The sequence below is a fragment of the Fringilla coelebs genome (assembly GCF_963513975.1).
Source record: "Fringilla coelebs genome assembly, chromosome: 2".
NCBI lineage: Eukaryota > Metazoa > Chordata > Aves > Passeriformes > Fringillidae > Fringilla > Fringilla coelebs.
In genome coordinates, this window is record NC_140029.1 from 106,002,445 (window position 1) to 106,028,674 (window position 26,230).

General features: G+C 37.6%; 1 protein-coding gene across 2 annotated transcripts in view; it reads right to left on the bottom strand.

Annotated features, from left to right (window-relative positions):
- Positions 1 to 26,230, bottom strand: part of USP25 (ubiquitin specific peptidase 25) — an 88,358-nt gene that overhangs the window by 26,897 nt on the left and 35,231 nt on the right. For both annotated transcript variants that reach the window (XM_084226566.1, XM_084226565.1), the window contains exons 5-13: positions 23,707 to 23,869; positions 11,974 to 12,060; positions 7,274 to 7,411; positions 6,336 to 6,412; positions 5,483 to 5,556; positions 3,865 to 4,013; positions 1,509 to 1,636; positions 664 to 759; positions 202 to 363 (exon numbers count right to left, since the gene is read on the bottom strand). In XM_084226566.1, coding sequence (XP_084082692.1) covers positions 202 to 363; positions 664 to 759; positions 1,509 to 1,636; positions 3,865 to 4,013; positions 5,483 to 5,556; positions 6,336 to 6,412; positions 7,274 to 7,411; positions 11,974 to 12,060; positions 23,707 to 23,869 — 1,074 coding nt within the window. The remainder of the gene's footprint in view (positions 1 to 201; positions 364 to 663; positions 760 to 1,508; positions 1,637 to 3,864; positions 4,014 to 5,482; positions 5,557 to 6,335; positions 6,413 to 7,273; positions 7,412 to 11,973; positions 12,061 to 23,706; positions 23,870 to 26,230) is intronic.

Consider the following 26,230-nt stretch of genomic DNA (forward strand, 5'->3'; position numbering starts at 1 on the left):
GCATGAGACAAACCCAGGTCGTTAACATTTTTATTTATTTAAGCCTGCCATGCTGAAAGAAAAGAACAGAAACTTTATGCTACACCCCCTAGAGATGCCTGATTTTATTGGTCTGGTGAACAAAGCAGCTGAACGTGCTCCCTCTCTCCCAGAGGCTGGCTGGCTCTGGTCTCTGCCCGGGGAGCAGGAGGCAGCCCTTACCTGGGGGGGATCTGTGGTGGCAGTGTGCCGCTGGCGGGGGCACTGGCACCCAGGTCATCCACGGGGGACGTGCACACCGGCTTGCTGGAGGCAAACTCCAGGGCATACTGCAGGACATCTACCAAGGGGAATCGTTTAGGACCAGAACCATAGCTTAAATATCTGTTAACCACAAAACGTATTAATGCCATGACTCACAGATACAAAAAAAAAAAAAAAAGAGAAAAAAAAAGAAAAAAATATTTTTTTTCTGATTGATTGCAATTAATTAAAGCAAATCTTTCCTAGCATGTTTCATGAATCAGAATTACAAAACTTATACACAGCTTCCAAAGAAAGGGTAAAAAAAGTGATATAGAAAGGAAATGTCAGGTAAATAACTATACACAAAATGTATAATTGCAAAGAGTTATTCTATGCAGCCCATAATACTATTTGCATTTACACAGTTATCTATAGTACCGTTCTAATCTCTGTTGTAAAACTGTGAGGTACTCTTTGAGTCTCTTGATTTCATCTCGTTTAATTCTTGTTATTTCTCTGTTTTTGTGCATATACCTGTAAAACAAAATTTAGAAAGTACTGTCAGCCTATCCCAACAGTGAAATTGAGGTCTGTCTTCATCAGCCATGCAGTTCAATACTAATAAAAACTCACACCTCCTAGAACCTGCAACATACTCAGCACTAAAACAGAACTGAGAAGAAGAAGAGCCTTCCCTTCCACAACTTTCAGAAGATGCTTTTTCCCCAGTGTCAAAAGCTCTGTTGATACCATGGATGACAAATTAGAAAGCCGCTATTAGAGAGATTCTAAATTAAGTAGTTCAAGTGGCAACCACAGAGCAATACTCCTGTTTCATTATTTAGGTTCACAAATAACTTTCAACAGCTAACTGAAAGCCATCCTGGTATTTCTGCTCTACAGAGAAACTGCATGCATTCATGCTAACTGACTGCATGTTTGAAGAGTATCTGGAACAACACAAAATATCCAACTTGCCACCATGTTTCCCAAAGGGAAACATAAATGGTATGATTTTTCAGAGTATTTTGCCTGTGTACACAAGTACCTAGCAATAAAAGAAAGTGGAAGCAGATTTTTGACACAAAGCAGCAGTATGTCTTATATTGTGATCTATGTGTATTTTCTGAAACAGATGAAACCTATGAAAACTCTAACTTGTGTAAATAGAACATAAATTTACTATGATTCAAGCAAGCATAAGACACATCATCAACTTGAACAAACTTACAAGGCTTATTTTATATCCACACTAGAATTTTGTTGATAATAATATACCATACCTGTCTAGATACAAAATAGGAGGAAATTCTAATTTGTTGTGTATCTTCTCTGGTCTCCCCAAAGCCTGATTGAACTCAAATCTTGAGAGCTCAAAAGTTAAGACAGGAGGAAGCTCTGTGAACCAGTGCTGGAGGAAGAAACAGAAATCCCCAAAATTAATACCTTCCAATAGCAGAAATTCAGTAATAATGATACAATATCTGCAGAATGACACACCTATGACAGAAACTGGTTTTAGAGTGGATCAGCATAAGTCTTCCAATGCTACCACCCCCTCCCTTCAATGTAAACACAGACTATTTGCTGTCCATGCTGCATAAGAGCTTTGCTATCTGTGTTCCAGCAGAGAAGGCAGAAATACTTATTCCACTCAGATTTATTTTGCTCATACAGAAGTCAGCTCATGCTTGAGCCTACCTGTCTTGCCAACTGTTCTGTTCCTTAACTCCTCAATGATATTGAAAGGGTTGTTTACACTGTTATCAAGTGTTCTTCCTGCTATAGTTCTCTCAGACTCAGCTTCCTGATCCTTTCATTCACCTAGCAACATTCAAAGCTTCTAAAGATCCTCTCTGAAACAGGATCAGTGAGTGTTTGACATTTCCTGCATACTAACAGCTTAAAGTTTCTACTCATGTCTCTAATCATCTTACTATCATCATCTTACCCCATTTGTCTTTGACTACTCAGCAGAGGTCTATCCATAGTCCTCACCTCTTTTTTTACATACCTTGTTTCTCAACTACAATACAAATCCAGTTCCAGCACTGAAGATCTTTTTTTTCCTCTCCATTCTCACACATAATAACCACAGTCTACCCATTTAAATAAGTTTGGGGCATCTAACCACCACTTGAAGTTTCTCTGATGGCACCATTGACACATAGGTTTTTCAGTGCCATAGCCCAGATGTGGCATTTGACTCAGGGCTCACTTCAAGTTCTCCTATCCAGCCAAATGTCTTGAATAGTCTTTTCACATAATAACTGGCAAACAACCTTTTCTTCCAGTGCTCATGGCTAAAATTCTCTTGAAGCAGGATTTAAGTTCCTCAGGACAGAGGATGTGTCCTTTTTCTGTTCCTACATTAGCTCACTAGCTGACAGCCTGCTCTGTAACTGAGGCTTTTAGGCATCATGATAACAATACTAATAATGCTAATAATGGCCAAGCTAAATACCCCATTACAGACAATGGTAGGAAAAAGGAAAAAAAACCCAGAATGATACTTTGAGGATCTTTCAACACATTTGAGTACCCCATTATTATTCTCTTTAAGCTTTGATATCAATCAACTCAGAGAAAAGTTACTTGAAATCCTTGTTCAGTTGAGACAGACAATGTTAAAGTTACAAGAAATTCAGAGTCCTTTAGTACTTCCAAACCTTCCAATGCACTGTAACCTCTTTCAGGCATTTTATTTAAACATGGCTACTAAAAGAAGCAACATCACTATAGATTATTTCAGGGACACATAACGAATTTACTTGGCTCTAGTAATAATGAAGCAATGTTTTTTTCTAGAGTAGGCCTTAACACATTGCTTTTCTTATTTTTCCACCACTGTCAATCTGTCATATGACTATTTCACTCCTATTTCTACATGCTTAGAAGCAAAGCTGACAATTTCACAGAAGTCAAAGCTTAACAGTATATATCTGTACATCACTATCCTGCTGTTTCCCAATATTACAAGTTAAAAAAGCCTCAAAACCAAAACAAAAAAACCCACAACACCCAAGTCTGACATTTCTAGTCAAGCATTTATAACAGAACTGGCATTTTATGCATGAATACACACAGGTTGTAAGTGCAAGACAACCTTTAGTTCTTAAAATGAACTTAAAATGAAAGAGTTTATGCTCTTGTAGTAGGTACATACAAGGTTTCACCTTGCATGGATTGTACCAAGAAATTTATGAGATTTTGTTTTCTTCAAATTACATTTCAGGAAATATGCTCATTGTAGAAGAGATACCATAAAACATTTGTTCTAAAACACAGAATTGGTACCAGAACTTCAGACTGGAGGATGATTTCAGCATGCATCACTAAGCTTCACATTAAAGGATGTAAAACTGCATTACTGCAAAAGATTGACGTCAAGGAAGAAATTACACCTGAACTTTTAACATAAGTAGGAAAAAAACTCCTAAGATTTCACATCTTTAAAACAACTGTGATGAAACATGAACAGCTGTATAAAGAGAAAATAGCTCAGCCTTTACAGGCAATGGGGATTCCCATCTATACAGCAGGTGCCATGAACCATAAAAACCAGACATGAAACCCAAAGGAAAATAAAGGGCACTACAATAACATCCCAAGAGAAGTCCACAGGAGCACTTAACTCACCTCCTGACCAGACTTTGCAGAGTTTTCTGAATGGAGAGATTCAATTTCCCCTTCAATCATTGCAGCTTCTAGGCACTCATGCAGATCTTTAAAGCCATTAACCTGTAGTGGATACTGGCCAAACATTTCTGTGTTTTCAAATTTTTTACCTTCACATGAAAAATTAAACAGTTAATGTTTTAGAACAAAAAATTTACCTTGAAAAAAACCCTATCTATCCTAGGTCAATTGATCTAGTCTAATAAACAATATCCACATTTTCTCATTGAATTTAATTATATACCAAAAGACAATTTATTCAAAAATGTTGCTCAAGCAATATTTAAAATTACTGTATTTTCCTCTTCAGCCCGCTTTTATATTTTTTTTTAGCATCTTTTGTTAATAAGCAAAACTGAAAATTACTTGTCACCACAGACATATGGGAAGTTTTACACATATAAATCAAAGTACTGCCCTGCAAATAGGAGTTTCATAATACAAATGTGTATTGTATCAGCAAAGTCAGTGGAATTGCTGGTGTGAAAGAGCCCTTTGTATAAGTATATTTTGCAAAAATAAGCCACAAAAGAGAACATTCATTTCTGTCCTGAAAACAAGATGACAATTTGGTAACACTGTATAAAGATGTAAATGCAGAAATGAAGAGAAATATGAGGGACAAGTGATTTCAACCTAGAAATTAAATTTATTTCAACTTAAAGTCAGTAACAAGTCTTGCATCTCCTAGTTTCTTTTCAGTTGTTTGATTTTTACATATCTCCTCCGTTAAAATGAGAATGTAAGGGATGAAAGTAGCTAAATATAAAGAAGAAAGAATGCTACTAGGAAGAAATCTACAGAATGGTTCTGAAATCTGGCAACAACTCATTAGAAACATGTTCAAAGTCACAGAACAACCTGGAAGCCACTTAAAAGACTACACCTGCTTCATTCAAATGCAAAAGTAATTCATCTGGATAGGAGACAGAATCACCAACATTAAAATGACTCAAAAATACTTTCACAGCCTTTTGGAAATAGAGAATAGTACAATTCTGCAGATCTACTAATTACATACAAATAAGGTAAAGGGAAGCTTGTTGTACAGTCCCTTCCTCCTTAGCACTCTCTCCAACACTGCCCTTGAGCAGGTTTCCACTGACTTGTTTTCCAACAAACTGTTCTTTTAGGAGGGTGAGTTTTTCATATAAGAAATTGTGCATAAGGAAATGCTGCAACTGAAGTTTTAAATTGCATTAAATGAATCAGAAGGAGCACAAGAGAACAGCTCAGTGAAATACAGTATCTTGCCTTCTGGTAAGTGGTAATAGCACCCCAATAATTTCTTCCAAGCATCTTCCTCAGCATCTCACCCCAACTTCTGCTGCACTGAGAACATACACTCAGCTCCTGAAGGTTATGAAAACAGTTTTTGTGGATCCCTGCAGCTTACTGCATTTCTCCTCAGCCTCATACCTGACCAACCATTTGTCACAGACAAATTTATATATGTGTGTTCTCCATATCTGCTTCTCCAGAAGTAGCTAAAATCCTAAAAATGCATCAGTCATCTGTGTGCTTAGACAAGCACAGATCAGACATGACCAGAGAAGTCCAAGTAAATTCTGATGCATACCTTCAAGTACACCTACTGCTAGAAATCGTCCATAAAACAACTCCACCATTGGGTTCTTTGGTTTCTCTCCATCCCTAAAAGAACAGATGTGTTAGTGCAAAGAAAAAATCCAAGTCAAAGCTACAACCTTTTATTTATAAAACTACAAATTCTTCTCAAATTCAGAGTTCAGAATGAATGAATGCAGAAGTTTAAAAACTTCTGTATTCATTATAGAAATTATGCCCATTTTACTCTTAATTTGTTTTTGTACTTTCCTCTGATGACAATAACAATGATTCAGATATTTGCAGAGAAAAGTATATTCTGAAAACTAATTTTCAGAAGTGTTTCATTTTAAGACAATCTGTGCAAACCAGATTCAATAATGAGTGTTTAAACTCTACAAAACCCTTGTAAAAGCTGCTTCTTGAGACATTATAGAAAAAAATCATGTGTTCAAAAGAGTTTCCAGATGCTCACTAATACAAACAATGAGTTTTTCTTCTGAGATGAGAAAGAGGAGCAAGGTTTTGAAGTACTTTAACCACAGGATTGAAAAGCAAAATGGCATTAAAATGAAAAAAGCCTAATTGACTATCTACAAAACACCTCTTTATTTTACTCTTTATATACTCTGGACTTCATGGAGCTAGACTTCTAACATAAAATAAGAGGATGAAAAAAGACAACTCGTGGAAAAAAACCTGAAAATACTGCTGTAAGGAATGGAAAAAAAATCACACTTGAACTAAAACAAGCTACAGAGTCAAAATTTTTTCAGCCATACAGAGAATTGAATTTTTGGTCATTTGGTTTGCTTTTCTCTCATCTAAAATGTACAACATGCAGAGCTAGAAAAAAAAAATCTTACCTCTCTTCTTCAGCTTTAATTTGGAAGGCATCTTCTAGCCAATCTAATAATTTGTGTGTAAATTCACTAACGTCTTGCTGTAAAAAAATCAAGTGATCAGTACACATATGCAACAGAACACAACAAAGTGTCACCTTACAAGACCAGTTGAGCAGAATTCCCTTCCCCCTCCACCAGTGTTCCAGAGTCACACAATGTCTCAGACTATGCCATGATTGTTTTTTTTATGAGTGGCTCTGGTGTTCCTCAGCAGTGACACTGTCCTGTGATCCTCGTTACTTGGGCTCAGCTTTCACACCACGCTAGTCCAAAGGCATCTCTTGAATCCCATTGTCCAAACCCTTTGGTATCTAGCAAGTGGTGACTAATATTACTTTCATCGAGCACTAAATTCAGTGTGCTATTGTAATTAAACACCTCAGCCACATAACCTCATGGTATGAAACAAAGCATCTAAAGAAACAGAATATTTCTCAAAAATAAGCAGAATATGCACATCAAGATTTGGGTAATAATCCTGAATACGAATATTTAGATCCTCTAAACCAGTACCTAAACAAGCAGTATAATGACACTGCACATTAACAGTACAGCCCTGGGTGTACTGTTAGATCACAATAGTATTTCTCCTTCAAAAACCCCCAGACTTAGAAGCTAAACTAAATTGTAAAAGCAAGAATGTTGAACTATTAGTCCATTTCTAAAATAATAGGAAGAAAGTGTATTGAATAAAATAGTCCTGTTGTCTGGAAATTTTTTTTTTTTACCATCTTTCAAATAAATGTAACCAGAAACCATACAAGTTCAAAAACTGTGATAATTAGAAGTTGCTTTTCTGTGGGCATTTTGAAATTCTGTTGTCTACAGTAAGTATTTCCTATTACAATATGACTATATAAAAACATGCAGAAAATTGATTGAAAATACATGGAATTTACCTGTTGGGAATCATTTGATTTAAAAGCATCTTTAAGGATTTCAACTGCTCTTGATGGATCAACATATTTTCTCTTTGAACCAACCAGAAGTGCAAACAGGTACCTCAATTCACGCATGAAAGGCAGATTCCTATGTTCCTGTACGTGAAGAACAAAAATATTTAACAAAGCGGTAACAGAAATATACTGAACAGAAACGTTACCCAATAACCTGAGTAATGTCATAATAATATATAAGGTTACTTGCAGTACTACCAAGGTAATGCAGCATGCCTTTTACTTGTCAATGTTACAAAATAATGCAGTTCTCTAGGAAGAAAATTCCATTTCAGAAACTAAAGGTTCCCTGAAATCATATCTAGACGATACTGTTTGTTTTGAAGTAGGCCTGCACTGAAAACTGGACAAGCAGAGCTGCATTTAGGACAGAAATGTTTCTCTCAAGACTTAAAAAGCCTAAAGTAACACCCTGCAACAATATGCATTATTTTATTGAAATTAGTATTCCTCTGTACCTCTAGAAGAATTTCTTGTGAGCCTACACACTACTAAGCACCTTTTTTAAGCTTATTTTTTCCTGAAGAACTAAACTTCTAAGGTCTAAATTAACCTTTATTATTTCTCTTGACACAAGTAAAATAGCCTGCTCTCCTTCCTACCCAACTTTGAAGTACAGTTCATGTGACTATGGCATTCTTTTGCTGGTTTCCAGAAGAGAAGAAGTACTTTCTGCCTGCATGATGAAAAACAAATAAACTGAAACAGAAATACCATAGATTAAATCACAGGGTACCAATGCTGCAGAGATTGGATATCTACTCCTGAGTAGATAGTTGGCAAATACTTGTGAAATTAAACCCCATGTAATATTCACTTGTATTTCGAACAAAGTATCATTCAAAGGCACCACAGATGTCTGATACTGGTCAAACTGGAATTACTTGATGACAAACTATTTCACATACTCATCAGACAGCAGACTTGTTTAGTCACTCCTGTGTCAATCCAGGAGGCATAAAGCTTTTTGTATGTAAAATATGATTTACTTCAGATTTCAAAAGTGCACAGTGAATTCCATGTGTTCCACATAATACTTAGGAAATACTTTTAGTCATGTAAATCTCTGAATTTAACTTGCTCTTCTAGTCCACCTTGCAAAATATCTGCCAGTTATAAACACTGTTGACAGAAAAGGCTGCACTTCAAGTGCCAACCTAATTCAGCATCAAATCCTCCTAATTTAAGAACAAAATCAGTCTCCCATTTAGATACTTAAAGCACAATATAGCAACAAAAGAAGGAAATAAACTGCAAAAGTTGTATTCTTCTTACTGTTCTCTTAAAGTGTTCTATTAAAACAAATGGTATTTCAATTTTTAGATACATTTTATAAAGATGCTTCAGTACCAGTGATAGTTCATATGAGTTAATTATTAACCACAGAATACTCTTTTTATGAAATCTGAAGTACATAGGCATTATTATAATGCACATAGTACATTACTGCATTACCCTAATTTACACTACAACTTTGGCTGAGTTTTACCCAAAGTTAGCTTGAACAATTGCCTACCAACGTAGAGTAGGATTACTTAGAAAAAATATCTACAAAGGCTACTCAAGTACCCTAAAACTAGGGAAATCCTTGCTGTTTTTGAAAAAGCTCAATTTAATGCAATAGACATGACCCTTGACCATAACAAACCCTAAATTCTTCAAAATAAAGTGGGCCAATCCCTAAGATAAGGTATTGACTTCCAAAAAAGGACTTGCACATTAAAACAAAGAACTGATAACGTGAACACAGCACAGCATACAGCTCTCACCTCTAAAGCACCCTCTAAATGCACCAACACAAAAAAATATTAAAGTAAGTTTTTAACTAAGCACTGCATGGAAATTTCATAATCAAAGACATTCTCCATTTTATCACCTATCCTGCCTGCATAAATAATTTCTTAATACATGTCAGAATAACTTATTATTATAGAGCAGTCTGCATATTTAATACGTTGCAAACATCCACTATGACAAATCAGTTTGCCAGGAGAGTGAGGTAATGATAATATTACAGTAATATCAGAACAGGTGGAAGGATGTGCTAACTTGGAGTGCAGTAACCCCTTCCCTCTGATAATAAAATGTTTTCTGAAGATATAACTGAGGCCAAGTATTTAGCTGGTCTCAGTGTGTACAGCAAAAAGATCTGTTCATGTGACAGCAAGAGCCAAGAGAACTGGGACAGCAAAGAAGCTGCAGTAACTACAGAGAACTGCATTTGTTCTACAGAAAGAAACCAAGGAAGACAAATGATTTTCAAATTAAAAAGAGCAAGATCAAATTGAAGATTTGAAGTGTATGCCCAAATCCAGAAAATAAAAGCCCAATTAGCTGAGACAAACAGGGTGGGGCTGTTGTTTGTTTGGGGGTTTTTTGAAGTAAAAATTTATACCAATGACTTCTGGATTAAAAAGTTTACATGCCAAATTATTCATAGCATTTGGATTCAATATATTGACAGGAAATAAAACAAACACCCTGCTCTGCAATATTCCCTGAAGTACAACCACATGCTTTAATTCTAAATCAAGAGATTGTCATGACCCCCACATTAAACTGTAATTCTCACCAACTGGTAGAACAACAGGATGTAAACTAAAGTATTCGAAATTTGGGATTATTAAAACATATCTTTTATTAGCAAGAAAAGTCAATCCTGGAGAATGTCAGTCACATATGGTAGTTCATATTGGAATAAAAATAAAAACAAAACCAAAACTGAGGCAAAGCAGGTTCAAAATAAGTAAGCAGTTGGAAGTAAATTCCAGGGCTTTACTTTTTTTTCTACTGTCAACTGGTAACTTATATTACAACTCTGAATCAATTTGCCTCTAATTGCCTTCACTTACAAAGAAATAAAGGCACCATATTTGGGGGCATGCATGCTTATGTCTTCTATCTGACTAAATTCCAACAAGCGCAGTGATCCCTTATCCTAAATTCTCCTCAATCCTTTTTCAGCTGTAGATAAAACAGATGAGTACACCAAGTAATAATGTTACTTCATTCTGGCATGTAAATTAACAAAGGAGAAGACACAAACTCCTGCCAGAGATTCTTTCTAGCAGGCCTGCAGAAAGCAAGGTTCTTGCCCAAATCCATGCACTTGCCTGTGTCACATCATTTCACACAAACTTATTGCCTGTCATGGTCAGAATTTCTAAAATAAAGCACTTTGGAATGGCTAAAGGCATTTGGCTGCAAGTGTCAATGCTTGGGCAAGATGTTTATGAAGCCAACAGCTTGTTATCAGCTATTTCATATCACTTTTTAGATGCCAATTGCTTTTTCCATGCTGAAAAATGAACATAGAATATCTGAGTACTGAAGGATATTACTAAAACAAATTGCATGATGAAAAATTAAACACTGAGCAGAAAGTAAATCTAAAAATAATAAAAAATTAGTACAACTATTTGTAAAGCATGACTTACCTTTCTCATTAAAATACACTGCCCCATCCCTACCTTGTTTTGGGAACACTACCCATGTTTTCTTTTCACACCATCTCATGACCTAATGCAAATATGCTTTCCAACCAAAAAAAGTGACCTCTTGCACTTTGAATGTGGTGAGGAAAGAAGGGGGTAGGGCAGTAGAGAAACTATCCAGGCCTGACTGAACATTCAACTTCCCTTTTATGGAACATACCCAGAGCTTTAGAAAATGGACACTGTTCTTCTCTTTGTTTTCTTTTGCTTCTTTAATTACATCTCTTACTTTTGATAGTGAACATTCCAGATAATCCTGAAGGGACAAACAACTAAGAACAGGATGACAACACACTTGCTTCTTTAAATCTGACAGAGAGGGGCAACAGGCAATACTGCAATTTACTGTGAGGGTGGTGAGGCCCTGGCACAGGTTGCCCAGAGAAGCTGTGGATGCCCCATCCCTGGGAGTGTTCCAAGACCAGCTTGGATAGAGCAACCTAAACTAGTGGAAGGTGCACCTGTCCATGGCACAGGGGTTGGAAGTAGTTAATCTTTAAGGTTCTTTTCAACCTAAGTCATTCTAATTTCTGGGTATGAAAAAATTCATTGCTCTATAAGTCTATAAGGCAACAAAGCATCTTCATAAAGACACTTCCTTTTCCATTTCTTCCTTCTCATTTCATAGCATAGAAACCACAGGGCCCCCGTTGTATCTGTCCTCAAAGGAGGCTCATGAAGGAAGAAAACCTGATCTGTCTTTTCCCCCACTCCATGACCATTCCTCCTTGCCAGTCTGAAGCCACAAGAAACCTAAGCCAAGGCCTTCCCCTTCCCAATCCTATATGAGGACCAGGATAAGCATGAGAAAATTTATACTTATAATCACCTCCTGAAAAAGGCAGAAGAGACAAGCTAATGAATGAAAGCTCAATGTCAGATCATGAGTGGGAGGGAACTGGAATAAAATACATTTGCTAAGACAAGCTACACTCACATGAGAAATGCTCTGCCTCTCTCAGCATCCTGCCCCAGACTCTGCTGCCAGGCTGATGCCATTTATGTAAGATCCGCAACAGGAAGCTCAGAGAACTGTTAACTGGCAGCTCTAAAACCCACACTGATATGAGCTAGAGAACAGTGCAAAATTCAAGTACAAGACAGAAATGCCCTCATCAGCCACAAGAGGAAATCAGCTTCTCGTTTTACCTTTTGGTTTCGGGGTAAATCTTGAGCATTTGCAGGAGGATTGAAATTCAAAACTAGTCTTCGAAACTCCAGTAGGTTAAATAATGACTGAAAAAAAAATAATTAAGAAAACCTTTAAGCACTTCTAGAAACAATACACAACTCCTCTAAATAAGCCTTAGCAAAACAAATGAAGCGTCAAACATATGCAATGTTAAGTTTGTTTCAGAAGGCAGAGTATTGCTAAACATATTTTCACCAGAAGACAATTACTTTTGCCAAGAAAACAGCGTAATAAAAAAATAACTCTGCACTTGATCACATAAAAGGAACAATAATTTTACATAATAGGCGAATTACATTTTACAACAAGAATTTTATGAATTGTATAACTGTCAGTTTTCAAAATGACATAAACACTGTTTAGCCATCTTAAATTTATCTTGTAGGCTCCCCTGTCATCTACTCCTCAGTGCACAGAGACTACATCTCTGCATGTGCAACCTAATTCCACTTGAATTAGCTGAACATTTTGCATTCTGTCCTCTCTTCCCATTCCTACAAGATCTGAAGGATGCTCATTAGAGTAAGGAAATTGGGTTATACAACTTTGCAGGTAAGGGACTGATAACATTCCCATTTTATGGACACATGAATAGACAGGTGTCTGTCTGTCTAGGACATGAAAACAGGTGTCTGCAGGCACACCCACAAAGGACTCCACAGTGTAACACAGAGCCTGGAGCCAAGAGAGTACAAGAGCAAGACGACTCTGGGCTGCAAACAGTAAAAGTCCAATGCATTGAGCTGAGAACTGGAGGCCTCAGAACTTGTGGAACTGCATCACTGCTTCTCTGTACAGACAAAAAGCATCTTAACTAAAAATCACTACATTACAGAAGAGCATTTTGACAAAGACAGGGTAGGAGGAAAGGTCTGAAGTACCTTAAACATGCTCATCAGAGAAGCACAGGAAAGATTGGCCTTCCTATTTCTATTTTATTTGGTTTACAATCTATAATTAACTCTCCTCCCACTCCATCACATATCTTAGCTATTTGTTTTGGAAAGGCAGAGTTTGCTTACCCCAGCAATAGACTTTGATCCCAAAACTTGTCCTACCCATGTAAAGACTTAAGTCACAGATCACATCAGTTTAATAGGTTTTCAACACCACAGTGCCAAATAAGTGAAACACAAATTATGAAGAGGCTCTGCACTTATTCCAGTAATTTAGAACATATGTGGCAGGAGAAAAAAAAGGTTGTAAAATACTGCCATCCTGATTCTCCTTGTGAAAGAGCCCGTACAGAGTTTAACCTTTCCAGTATACAGCATTTTCATCAAAACAAAGAGGCTTCCATTGTCACACTTCTTTTTAGATTTAAAGAGTATCCAAAAAAGATCCAAAAAATCCAAAAGATCCAAAAAAGATCAAAAAGTATAAAAAAAAAATCTTTCTGACCTTGCTGAATCAAGGTAGACAACTGAGTAGTCAAACTTTTTTCCTATTTTGCTGTTCAAAATACATGTGTCCCTTTTATCCATCCTTGCAGAGAAGGGAGATTAAAACAGAGTCCTTTGTTTACTTACTCAAAGCACAGAAAATGTTAATATTTAATTCAAGTGTCAGTCTAGAAGCTGATACTAATTGAAATTATGTCTCATGATGTAACAGCATTCCACTGGTGGGCTCTTCAGAAAGCAAAACATAGCAATGTTTTATGTACAAAATAAACCAGCTGCTGAAATATAATGTCCAAAGGCTGAATTCTCTCCATAACTAATCTAAGTGCCATCAAAGTGCCAAGCAGCTGAGCAGGCCAATTTCATAACACAAACACACAAATTATGTACAGAAAACTGTACTCAAGTTTAGCATTTTTGCCTGGCATTAAATCCAACAAGTTTTTCACAAAAATTCAGTTTCTTAAATTCAGAAGTCTTTCGAACATAATTCCATGCTCTCCGACTGACCTGAACAAACCCATCTGTGCAATCTCCTGAGAGTAATTAAGAGGATTGTCCAATTTGCTCTTTTCTTCTTCAACCTTGTACTATTCAGACTTTCTTATGCAAGATGTTTAGTTGTTAAAATTCTTGCCAGAAAGGCTTACAATGTGCATGGCTGTTGTGAGATACAGCAGAACCCTCCCAGTTTATCTGCTGCCAGCACCACTAATGCACACAGGACGACAGCGTCAGGCTGTAGCTCTCCTATAGTGAGCTAAGTCAACTTAAGGAAACTTCTACCTTAATTTTAAAAAGATCATTTCCTAGTATAAGTGTAAACAAGTGCCTGAAACCAACTGGTTAATGCCTGAAGTATCTCAGTGAGGAACCTGAAGTTGTTCCTGAGGTAAGGAGGTAAAAAGGAGCTCACCTAAGCCCAGCAGAGACCTCCCAAGGCCAACCACCCACGAGGCCAGAAAGGGGTGAGGCAAAACACTTTTCAGTTTGCTGAGCCAACTTTGCCCAGGCTCCCTGCACCCAGGGTAAGTGGCCCATGAGGCAGAAGCTGCTCTTCTGCAGCCACCAAGAGACAAAGCAGAGACTCTCCCTGGCCCAAGTGCCACGCACTGCCCTAGCCTAAAGCTCCAAAGAGATTTTCTTTCCAAACACACTGCACAGAGAAGCACCTCACCTCTTACCCACTTGGCTTCAGCTACACTGAAGGTGTAGGAGTCCCAGTGCAAGAAAACAGGCTGTATCTAAAAGGTGGACACTTCACATCTCCTATCCTTGATCAAATATCTTTACAATTGACTAAATCATGCAAAACTTCTGCATGAAAGAAAATCTCTCTACAAGGTGGGTTTGTGGCTTTTTTTTTCCCCAGTGCATTTAAATTGCCATGAACATATACAGACAGTATGGACATAAACATAAACAGCATCCTTACTGCCTGCAAGGATTGTATTCTGTCAGAACAGAATACAGAAGAAAAGAAATCCAGTCTCAGTTTAAGGCATTCACACTAACAATACTGAATAACGAATACAAGACATTGTGGCTTTCCCCTACTATAGGTGCTTTTCAGCTACTATATGTATTTTCAGTCATACCAGAGAGAACTAGGTAGAGCTGTAGGTTCTATACTGTAAGATACTAAAACATTGACTTTTATGAGTAGTGTTTATTTACATTGAGTTGAAACACAATTTCTGAATCTAAGTTGCCTGGGTTTGCTTTAAAAGAAAAACTCTGCTTATTCCTTCCCCCCCCCCCCCTTAAAGTCTAGGATTATCAAACCTATGGACTTTGCCAAAATTTAGGTTGAATTTAAGAATTCATTCTTTATTCAGTCAAGAAGAGTGATGCAGAATATAAACAGATTTAATGCTGCAAGAATAGAAATTAGTCACTATAAATGCCTGGCATGCAACACAGGTCATTAAAAGCCACCAGCAGAGTCTTAAATTAATAAAGTTACTGACACCAATAACACTTAGAGAGTAGGAAAACACTGCTTCAAAGTCTAGGTACAAAACGACCCAACAAGCTGCTGCAGAGAGCTTCAGACAGGCTCTTGGTGGATTCTTGCAAGTTTGTAAGCATTGGGAACTAAAACCAGCTGTTTCACTAACAGACTGATGAAAACATTTGGTTCTCTTTCACTACCAATTTTGTATTTGTTTCCAGCACTGAGAACAAAAAAACCAAGAAAAAGGGAAAAAAAAAGTCCACAAGAACTGTGCATTTTTAATATGCATCACCTTTACACGAGTTTGCCTAAGACCATGAACAGGCAGACAGCTTCCCATTGAATTTGCAAAGTTTAAGCTTGGAAAGACAGAGGGAAGACAGGACAGAAGGAAGAAACCCTAAAACTAAATATATCTTACTAGGACAGCTTGAAAAGCAACTCTTTGCAAGGGAAAAGAAAAGCATTCATTCCTACACAGCTCCTAAACAAATTCCTTTAGGTACTGGCATTTAGCTAAAAGATGATCTTGTGTGAGTTGAAAATTTATGTGTATTAGCACAGCACAACACCCATTTTCCTCATTTAGTCATCTGCAGCCTTTTATGCACTTCAGCTTGACATGTATTTATTTATTTCATTTTTTCTTTAAAGCCACAAAGCCAAGACCATATCTACCTACGTTCTATGTAACAAGCAGAGAGCAATCTTAAATAGTGAATATATCATTACTGTTCTAATAATAAAAAGCAAAAATATAGCCCTATGTCATAAAGTATATTATTTTGAATAGTTTGCCTCTGCCAACATAACAAATTACATTTATGTTCTTACTTCACTTTATAAACAATTTTGGTTGTTTAAGGTATATAGAGCCAGTTTTAATGGGGTAGACTGAGTATTATTAGGGTTAACATTTGATTCATGTTAATAACTCTATTCAAAGGAAAACACAGAGCCATGGAATGTATGGTCCTACCTGCATGCATTGCCATGTTTCATCCAATAGAATGAAGAATTTGAAATTTACTAGTTATCAGTATTTGCAGTGCTAAGGTTCAAAGTAAAATTTCTGCTAAATATTGCAAAATTTAGTGATTTAAAACTCTCTGATTAAGTATTAGTATCCAAAGCTCCATATTGCAAAAATATGAGCAGCTGACAGCTGAGTCCACTTCTCACCAACTTGCAAGCCTTTTGGACATTATATCCCTATATCTTGAGAGAACTGGGATTGTTCAGACTGAAAAACAGAAGGCTTCAGGGTGCCCTAAACTGTGGCTTTCCAATACCTGAAGTGAGCCTACAGGAAAGATGGAGAGAGACTATCCTGGAGTGATAGGATAAAAAGGCAATGGATTCCCACTCACAGAGCAGGTTTAGATCAGATATTGGGAAAACATTCTTTACTGCGAAGATGATAATGCACTGGCATAGGTCCCATCCCTGGAAGTGTTCAGAGCCTTGTTGGATGGAGCTCTGAGACACCTGGTCTAGTGGAAGGTGTCCCTGCCCATGGCAGGGGGTTAGAAACAGATAATCTTTAAGATCCCCTCCAACCCAGGCCATTCTTTGGTTCTAATTTGTGAGAATCACGTCTCTCTCCTTTTTAAGGCTTTCCAGACCTTTCCTATTTATTGATTATTTTTCCCTTTATGGTTCATATTCTTCAAAGTACTTTCTCACAACAAAGTCCATAAAGTGTCTGCTTGTTGCTACTGCACCAATTACTCTGCTGGGCACAATGCTCCCTTCTACCCCGCTCCTCCTTGTAACTTTGCGGTTGTCTCCCCCTCCACCTGTTTGTGTCTTATTCCTGTTAAGTGGTAAATCCTGTTTCCAGAAGAGAGACTAATAACAGGCATTAAGAAAATTAGGAAGTCACCCAAAACATACTTTTGTGCTTCTTTATATACACTGAGGATTTGGCACAGTCCAAAACTTCTCTTGCATTCTTTAGAAAATTCTCATAAAGAAGACAGAAGGGAAGTGAGCAAAGCAGCTTCAAAGCTGAGACTTGAGCAGGTTCCTGTTCAAACTTCACTGTGAAAGCATAGGAAGAGGAGTTTTCTTTTGCTCTTCCCCTCTGAAATACAAACTCTTACAGACAGAGATGACACTGCCTGATGGCTGAACATGTACAGCAGTAGTGAGAATCACAGATTTGAGAACCACAGATTCAATCCCAGGTCTCAAAAGCTTTGGAAAGTACCTCTAAAAGTACATTTTTATTTATAAACCAACAACCAATTAGCATTCCAAACTGCTGAAAACCTAGGTACAATTTGCAGCTTTAAGCTATCATGTCTTATATCTTCAGAAGGCTGAGGTGCGACATGGAAGAAGATGGAAAACAGCTTGCATACTGTTTGAGCTTGAAAGTCAAACTAAGACCTCTAGCAGGCTTGGGTTAAGTCAACATTTTAAACAAACAGCTCACCATGGAATTACCAGCCTGCATTTAGAGAACATTTACTTGTTTATAGCAACAAACTCAGAACATTACTACAATTCAGAAGACAGCTAAGTATGATATGTGTCCAGAAGAATTCACTTTATGCTTGTGTCTTGGCACATACTAAGAAATGCCATCCAACCACTCCTCTACCACATGGTCAAAGCCAGAAAAAAAAAAAGTTAGGACAAAAAAAAAAATCACAGCCAACATTTCCTTACATGGTTACAGTTTTCAGCTTCTTGCCCAAATTGAGTGATGTAAATTTAAATAACACACCTAAACAATGCATCCTGTATCCTTTATTTTAATTAAATGAGCAACCATTTATGAGTCAAAATGAAAGCCATGATCCATTAAAGCTTTCCATACCTTCCCAACAAATTTTGCAATATTACAAATCACTAAATGTAAGGTAAGAGTCTGAAATATCATGCAAGCAACCAGAGGAAGCCAGAGACTATAGAAGCACAAAAAGCAGGAAGAGGAATACCCTGTCAGCAAACAGCATAGGATGACTGAATTTGGAAGGGACAGGTTCACTTTTCAGAGAAACAAAGGGAGTGACAGAGGAATGAAAAGCAAGAAACTAGATTTCCAACATCATTATTGCTCTGCCCATGAAACTCTACAGAGCAGTTTATATCATATCCCCCACCAACCCCTGCCTCAGGCTGTTCCACAGTGAAAACAGTGGAAAGAAAATATTTCATCAATGACCATTTTAAGTCATATGGGGATTGAACATTGAATGTTCTTCGGCCTACAACCTGCACTGCATGCCCAGCAAAGCAAGGGACTCATGTACAATGTATAAATGTCCACATTTAATAATATAATACTAGGCTTTTTGGTATTAATGCACTACCACATCATCCATCACAATCCCTTCCATCTGTCATGACAAATAAGAAACATAAAATAATCTAAAAGTTAGATACTTGTGGTAGGCTGCTTTAAAGAAGAACAATATTGGTAAGTAGCTGAGCTACGAGCTGGGAAGAAAATACTTCCTTGATTCCCACCCATCAAGTTGGTTCATTTCTTCCCAGAACTAGAAGTCTAGGATCAAAGGACATCCTAACCCCAAATACACTGACATCAGGAAAACAAGGAGGCTGCTCCCAAGCACAATGCAACAGAGCAAAATGCCAGAAGTGGTGTTAGGGGCACTGAAAATAAAAGTTAAAGAGCACCCTAGGAGATTTATGCTTGCTAACTTCATTCAGCAAGCTATGCTGTAGTCAATCTGCCCTGTGGATACATTCACTTTTGGGAAAAAAAAAAATTGCATCCACCTCTGACAGACTCACAGGGAAAAGCATGTGGGGATGCAGAGCCCCAGTTGTCCTGTTGGGATACCTCATTTGGTAAAGGGAAAAGCTGCAACCTGGCCCTCTGGAAGTCATGAGACTGGGGGAGAGCGTGCACGTGATACATGAGGAATGGCACTGGAGAAAGAGGAAACAGCAGCATTCACAGTACAGTTTTCACTCATTTCCCCACACACTTTCCTTCTCCCACAGAAATCTACCTTGGCACACTGTGACATCCTCTGAACCATCTGGGTGTTTTCCATGTCACCTTTTCCACAGGGCAGGTCCTGCCAGGACATTTCTTCTACATGAGCAGAACCCCACTTGGGACTCCAAAAGATAAAGTCTGCCTGGTGCAGTGCCTTAAACCAAAACACCTGGGGGAGAACTTGCACAGGCAGCAAACCTAATACATGATTCCAACATCACATCCATGTCCTGTCCTTACTTGCTTTCCATATCCCATGTCTTGAAAACTCTTAACTTGTGCTCAGCATGGGATGAAGGAACAACTCCACAGGCTCCATAAATTTATTATTTCTAAGCCATTTTCATGCTGTAAACTCTTACAGCCAAGAAAAACTCTGAATTTACCTTTTCACAAAGGGGGCACTAAAATCTACTGCAGAAAAGTAAAAACATACAGTGGTGTATTTGTGTTTGTTTCTTTAAAGAACTTGATTTCTTAAATTCTAATTCAAGAGCAGACATATGTAGTGACAATAATGAGAATTTAAAAAAATTAATAAATAAAAAAACCAACACACAACCAACACAGAAATATTCTAAAGCCTCAAGATTTATAGGTCCTTTTATAAATGTTCATCTAACTAAGCAGTAGCAAAATCATGCATGGATGAACTCTGGTCCCAAATGTAGGTTTATTAAAAGTTCAGGAAGAGGTAGAAAAAAGGCTGAGGAACTTGATTCATTTCTTGGCAGGTAACATGATTTAATACAGTTTTTTTTTAAATACTGTCTTGGGGACTCAGTTTTAAATTCATGTTATTATCAAGTCACAAGTCCTCCACAGCAAGGCAGATTTTTAGAAATTACACTGTGGGAAAAATATTACTGTTCACTCTAACGCTGCTGAATGTAACTGTGGAAAGCAAAACTTTGTTTTGGAGCTCTCTGAAGAGAGACTCCCCTCTTCCTGGGCAGAGGAGGATGCCTTCCTCATGTGCCTATTTCTCTACAGCACAAATAAATACAGGGTAAAAGCAATATTTCCAGTGATGCTTGAATCTTGTTAAACCTTGCTGTCACTCACTACAAACGTCTCTTCAGGAATTTCATACTCTTAATGCAAATACATAAACCATTTATGACTGCATTTCACTCAGTCAGTTAATTGGTGCCTATAAAAACATACATTGCAAAAGGAAAGCATCAAAATGTCAAAATCTCTTTTTTCCTTAACAAGCACCCCTTAAATAGAAGGATGACTTTTCTTTCTTTGCAATTTAGTTTTAGATTATATTACACAATATATCATTGTGACTGACAGTAGTTAACATTTAGATATTGTTGACCTATGTGATGTGTCAGGTTACAAAAGCCCAAAGAAAGCAAAAAAATACTTCTACATAGTCAATGCAACCCAAGTAGTCAATCTGCCCTGTGGATACATAAGTATGGTATTAGCTAATGTTCTAAATTAACATGCATTAAGTTTCCTGGGATGGTTGCTTGAAACATAAATCTTCCTGGCGGACAGATAATAATAACAACCTAAATTTTCAACCAACTGAAGTTATAAATCTTTCAATGATTTGCTTAAATTACATTCTACAGACCTAACTCCAGAAGTTTCACTATGTTTTAGGATCAAGCCATTATAATTCCAGACACCACAGATTTTCAAATGGTATGGCTGGTGACCATAAGAACTAGCTACGCCTCTTTCTAATCTGTTTTCAAGGTATAATGTTGCACACTGGCTATAAATAACATGAGATCATAGGTCTAGCACAGGTTTTTACATTCTCTGCCCTCTGCTCTTATCTCTGTAATTAAAAATTTAAAAATCCAAGTTTCCATAAAAACATTTACCTAAAGATTTTCAGTTTCCTATATTAAAAAAAATCTTTAACAGAAACACACGTGCACATAAAATCAGTCCTTTAGATTTGGGACTGCTAGGACAAAATCTGATTACACAACGGAGAAGGTAAAACACCAAGTCACATTAGCCCCATAAAGATCTTAATGGAAATAAAATGTTTGCTTCTGTTAGGATAAAGACAATGTTTCTGCTATTGCAAAAAGAGCTAAGTGTGTGATGGAATAAGGAAAGGAGGAGGGGAAACAAGGGAAACATCAAAAGATCTCCAGGAACACAGAAAATTCAAATACCTGTTAGATTCCTAAATGCTGAAAGAAAAGAGGCCCAAGAACATAAAAACTTCAGTGGGAAGTTGGGGGGGTCACAGAACAATTGAAGAAATCTTTCTCTTTCATTATCTACAGCATTACCTAAACAGAATCTGCAGGTAAGTAAATCCTTCCCATTAAAAAAAATAAAACCAAACCAACACACAAACAAAACCACTTCAAACAAAACCAAAAAACCTCCAAGTCAAGCAGAACATGCATAACAATAATTCAATTTACGCAGTATATTGGGATTTCAGGGCAACTTTGGAAGAATTCATCCAAGAAAAGCTTTTAACTAAGCACCAGTGAGGTGAGATGGAAAGTCCAGGTACAAAGAGGCAATCAAAAATTAAGAGAGGAACAAGAGCCAACCATCTGTTCCAGCCTGAAGGGAGGTTATTGTAAATTCACCAACTCTGCACTGGTAAGTAAAATTCAGAAGTGATTGAAAAAGGACAGCAAGTTTTAACCATGTTTGCTCAGTAAAGAGATTTGCAGTGTAGTAGAAACAAGAGCCAGCAAGCATGAACAGACAGAAACATCATATGAGATTATATTCAAAACTGCTATGTGTACAGTGAGGTACATGGTGGAAAGCAACTCTGGAATTTATAGATGACGACGGGCACTAAACTAACTAGCATTATTCACATTATTGACCTGTGAGATCAGACCACGCTACTCAGAGCTTTTTTTCAGGCATCTAAAAACCTTCCCAGATTTGACAAACCCTGCACAGCCTCTCTGGGCAACCTCCACTGCCTGCCTGTCTTTACAGGAAAAATGCTTCTTTATATCCAGGCTTAATCTTCCTTATCTCAATGACTCCATTGCCTCTCATCCTCCCAGTATGCACTGCTCTAAAAAGCCTGGCTCAAGTACATCAGAAACCTCTTTTATTCTCCATGACTTTGCAAAAATGAGAGGGAGTTGCCTTGCTAAGACTTCTTCCCACTGTCTCTCATCACCACTGGATGCAGCTCAGTGGCTCTTGTGGACTTGTATGGGTCAAGTTTGCACAAGTAATCTCCCACTCAAATCCTTGTTCAGAGATCCCTCAACTATGTACAGGTCTGAGGCCTTAGAGATAGATCTCACTGGTGAAAACTGAGGCAAAGCAAGGCACTGAGCACCTCACCTGCTCTGTTTAGACATATTCTCCTCATCCAGCCCTTTACACCCAGTAAACCCAGTACACCCATCAAAACCTTTTCTTGTTACCCTAGAGAACCTTTTAGGCACCAACTCAAGTCAGCTTTCATGTTACTAATACCATTCCTTCGTGCCTGGACAACATTTTCAGTCTGCTCAGTAGCCCATCTCTGCTTCCAGATCCTGCACACTGCCTGCTTGGCAGTGAAGCTTGGCTATGAGCTCCCTGAGAGCAGAACAGACTTTTCTGGCAATCAGGGAATGTTGTTAGCTTTCCTAAGCATTTCTGCACTTCCACCTATGGAACACCACATACCAACTTCTAGAAGAAAACAAAGTCTGCTCTCCTGAACTTGGTCTGGGTCCTGCTATTCCTTTCTCGCTCCCAGCAGCATCTTGAACTCTGCTATTTCATGGTTGCTGCAGTCAAGAGCACCCACATTACTCCACCTTCAGTTCTTCCATTTTTGGGAACAGCAGATTCAGCTGTGGATCACCCCTAGTTGGCCCATCAGTGCTCATACCAAGAATCTGTTCCCCACGCCCTTCAGAAATCTAGTCTGCTTGTGTCCTGCTTTGTTGAACCCAGCAAGGGTCAGGATGTTTATTGAAGTTTCCCATGGGAACCACAGACTGTAATCCAGAGACTTCCTTGCTTTTCAAGAAGGCTGTATGCACATCCTCATCCTGAGGAGGGTAGTCTGTAGCAGACACAGCCGTCACTGATGACAGCATAAGCTCCATCCACGCTGGATCTTCAGAGAGTCAACTCCTTGTCTTCAACAGCTTCTTAAGAAACATTTTGAAGCTTCACTTACATATGCTACCAGCACCTTCTATACTTCAATCTGACTTAGGGATAGACCCATTAAGAGATGCAATAAATAAATAATGTGCAAAAATATCTCATGCAGTGGCCTAAACTACCCGGGAAAAGAGATTTTTTTAAATTATTCACTTCAAATGAGCAGACTCACCTCCCAACAGATACAATGAAGAATGCCCACAGCTGATTGAAGAGTGCTTACCTGAATGACAGCACTAAACCAGCACGTGTTGCCAACATTCTTTAATCCTACTGGGCAGTTGTCTTGCCGCTTTCGATCATAAGGGTTTGGAGAGTCACTCCATACCTCTGGATGCGTCCTCTTTAAACTTGCTTTATTTTCTGCAATACTGGCTTCTAGAACTCTTTGAAAACAGAAGGGAGGGAAAAATGTGAGAAAAAAAAAAACAAAGACCCCAGAAAAGCAAAACAAAAAAACCCCCCACCAAGTATTAAAATACATTTAGGTAGCAATACAGACATAATAATGGCATCATTAACTTATTGTTGCTGAGCAATATATGCATTATATTATATGCAATAACATGTATCCAAAAATGCTATTTTACTTTAAGCTATGCTACAGCAATTCCATTACCCTTTGGAAAATGGCATTGGTGAGTGCATGAATATCCTGTGAGAGCACTAGATACAAGGGCCATGCCTACAAGTCATTAATTATTTAAGAACCAGATTCAAACAGGATGGACAAATTTTAGGCAGCTCTAATAGTACAGTGCTTTCATCCTCAAATGCTTTTATTGCTACGTGAAGCACAAAGTCACCAATCTTTCATTTACTGACAGGAAGCCAAAGCTAGCAAGGCAGCTTTCAAAAACAAAGGCAGTTTTCTTAGTTTTCCTCTTTGAAACTTATGCAACTGTGTTAATCACTTTACATGGCAAGTAATTACTTTATGAGCCATGGAAAGACATCTCCCTACAATTTTTCAAATGCCACTCAACATTTTAATTGTATGCTTCAATGACCACTTTCTTTGCTGGAAACTGTTCCTGTGTGATTCATGCTGAATATCCATATTTCACATGAAAATAGGATCTGATGGGTGTGAAGATCTCCAACTTAAGCCTCATTTGATACATTATTTCTGTATCAACAGGTATGCTTAGCCTGGTGACAAACTAAACCTTAAAAGTAATTTGTGTTAGGTGTATTCTAAATAGAAAGATGGAGATGCATGCACTGAGGTCATGTAACAGTGGCTCTAACTCATAAGCCAGGAGTCTGGCTTGGGCACTACTGACACAGTGATCACTGTCCCCAGCCATCCAGTCCAACTCTCAGACAAAAGGCTGAACTCCTTTCCAGCACCAACCACAGGATTTCACAGGCTGCATCACAAGCATCTGAGCAGTCTGAGCAGCATGAAGAGTTGCTCCCTCTCAGTTCTAGAGTCACTAAGCACCAAAGAAAGGCAGCTTTAGGTTGGTCTGTAAATGGAGCTCCTAAGGGATAAAGTTTGAACTTCTTAGAAAAAACATAGAAACAGACAACCCTCCTCCTCATAATCTCTCAATTTCCTACCTACATCTTTATTTCAAGCTATGTTCCTATCAAAGAAAAAAAAGCTATCTTACTAAGAACTATGAAGCATCATATGAATTTGCTGAAGATAACTGTTCTGGGGAATATTACTAATTTGTCATTGATACTTATTTCAGAAAAAATACAGTAAAAGAGAGGCATTCTAAATTTGAGAGACCATTTGATACAAATACCACTTTTGTATCTGTCTCAGAAAGAACCTAAATGTGGTAATTTCCTAGGGATTAATCAATTTATTTTTTACGCCACCCTGTAAACAGCACTCAAAGGACAGGCATATAATCCACAAGAGTCTGTTCTGACATCTCTTCAAACACTGCATAGGGATGGAACCTGACCCTGATTGTTCTAAGAGTCTTTTCTGATAGTTTTTTTCTACTAAGAAAACCCAAAAATATAAAGAAACAGTCAAATTCATTTCCCTTTTCACTAATACAGTCCTTCAAAATTCTTGGATGACCTGTGTATCTCTGGTTTGAGAGCAAAAGTTGGTCAATGGGGACATTAAAAAAATGTCATACATAGTTCAAATAATTTGTCATGCAGGTAGAATTGCTTAAAATCTTGTTTAAACTAAATTGAAGGGACCTTTAAAACTGACAGGAAGATTGACAGACTGGAATAAATTTAAATGATGTTGTAACAGGATTACAATACCTACTTCATACAACTTGCGTTTCAGGTAAAAAAAACAACTCTTTTTTTGTTCTCCCCAGAAGTTCAAGGATATTTCAAGGTATTTCAAGATTCAAGTTCAGAAAAATAAATGCTCTCAAACTGAAAAAGTTCCCTGACCCCGTGAGTATTACCATTCATCATCTTAATTACCTGCTAAAATTTCTTTGTATTGGAATTTGTGTTTCTTTAGAACGTAAGGGATTTACTCCCCTCTAGCTCAACCTAAAATGTGTTTCCATGTGTTAATAAAGTATTTGTTTCTGAAGGCATCATGGTATTTTTTCCTTAATTCTACTTATAACATTATCTGTCCTCAGAGAGCACATGCAATAACTGTACATTCTATGCGCTGAATAAATTTTTCCGACATAATGATAGCCGTGATGCAGTCAAATCAAAAATGAAAAGTGAAATAAAGTGCAGTAAGCACAGCAAATAGAAACCTAATGATCAGCTAGAATGCTACATAACTAAATGTATTT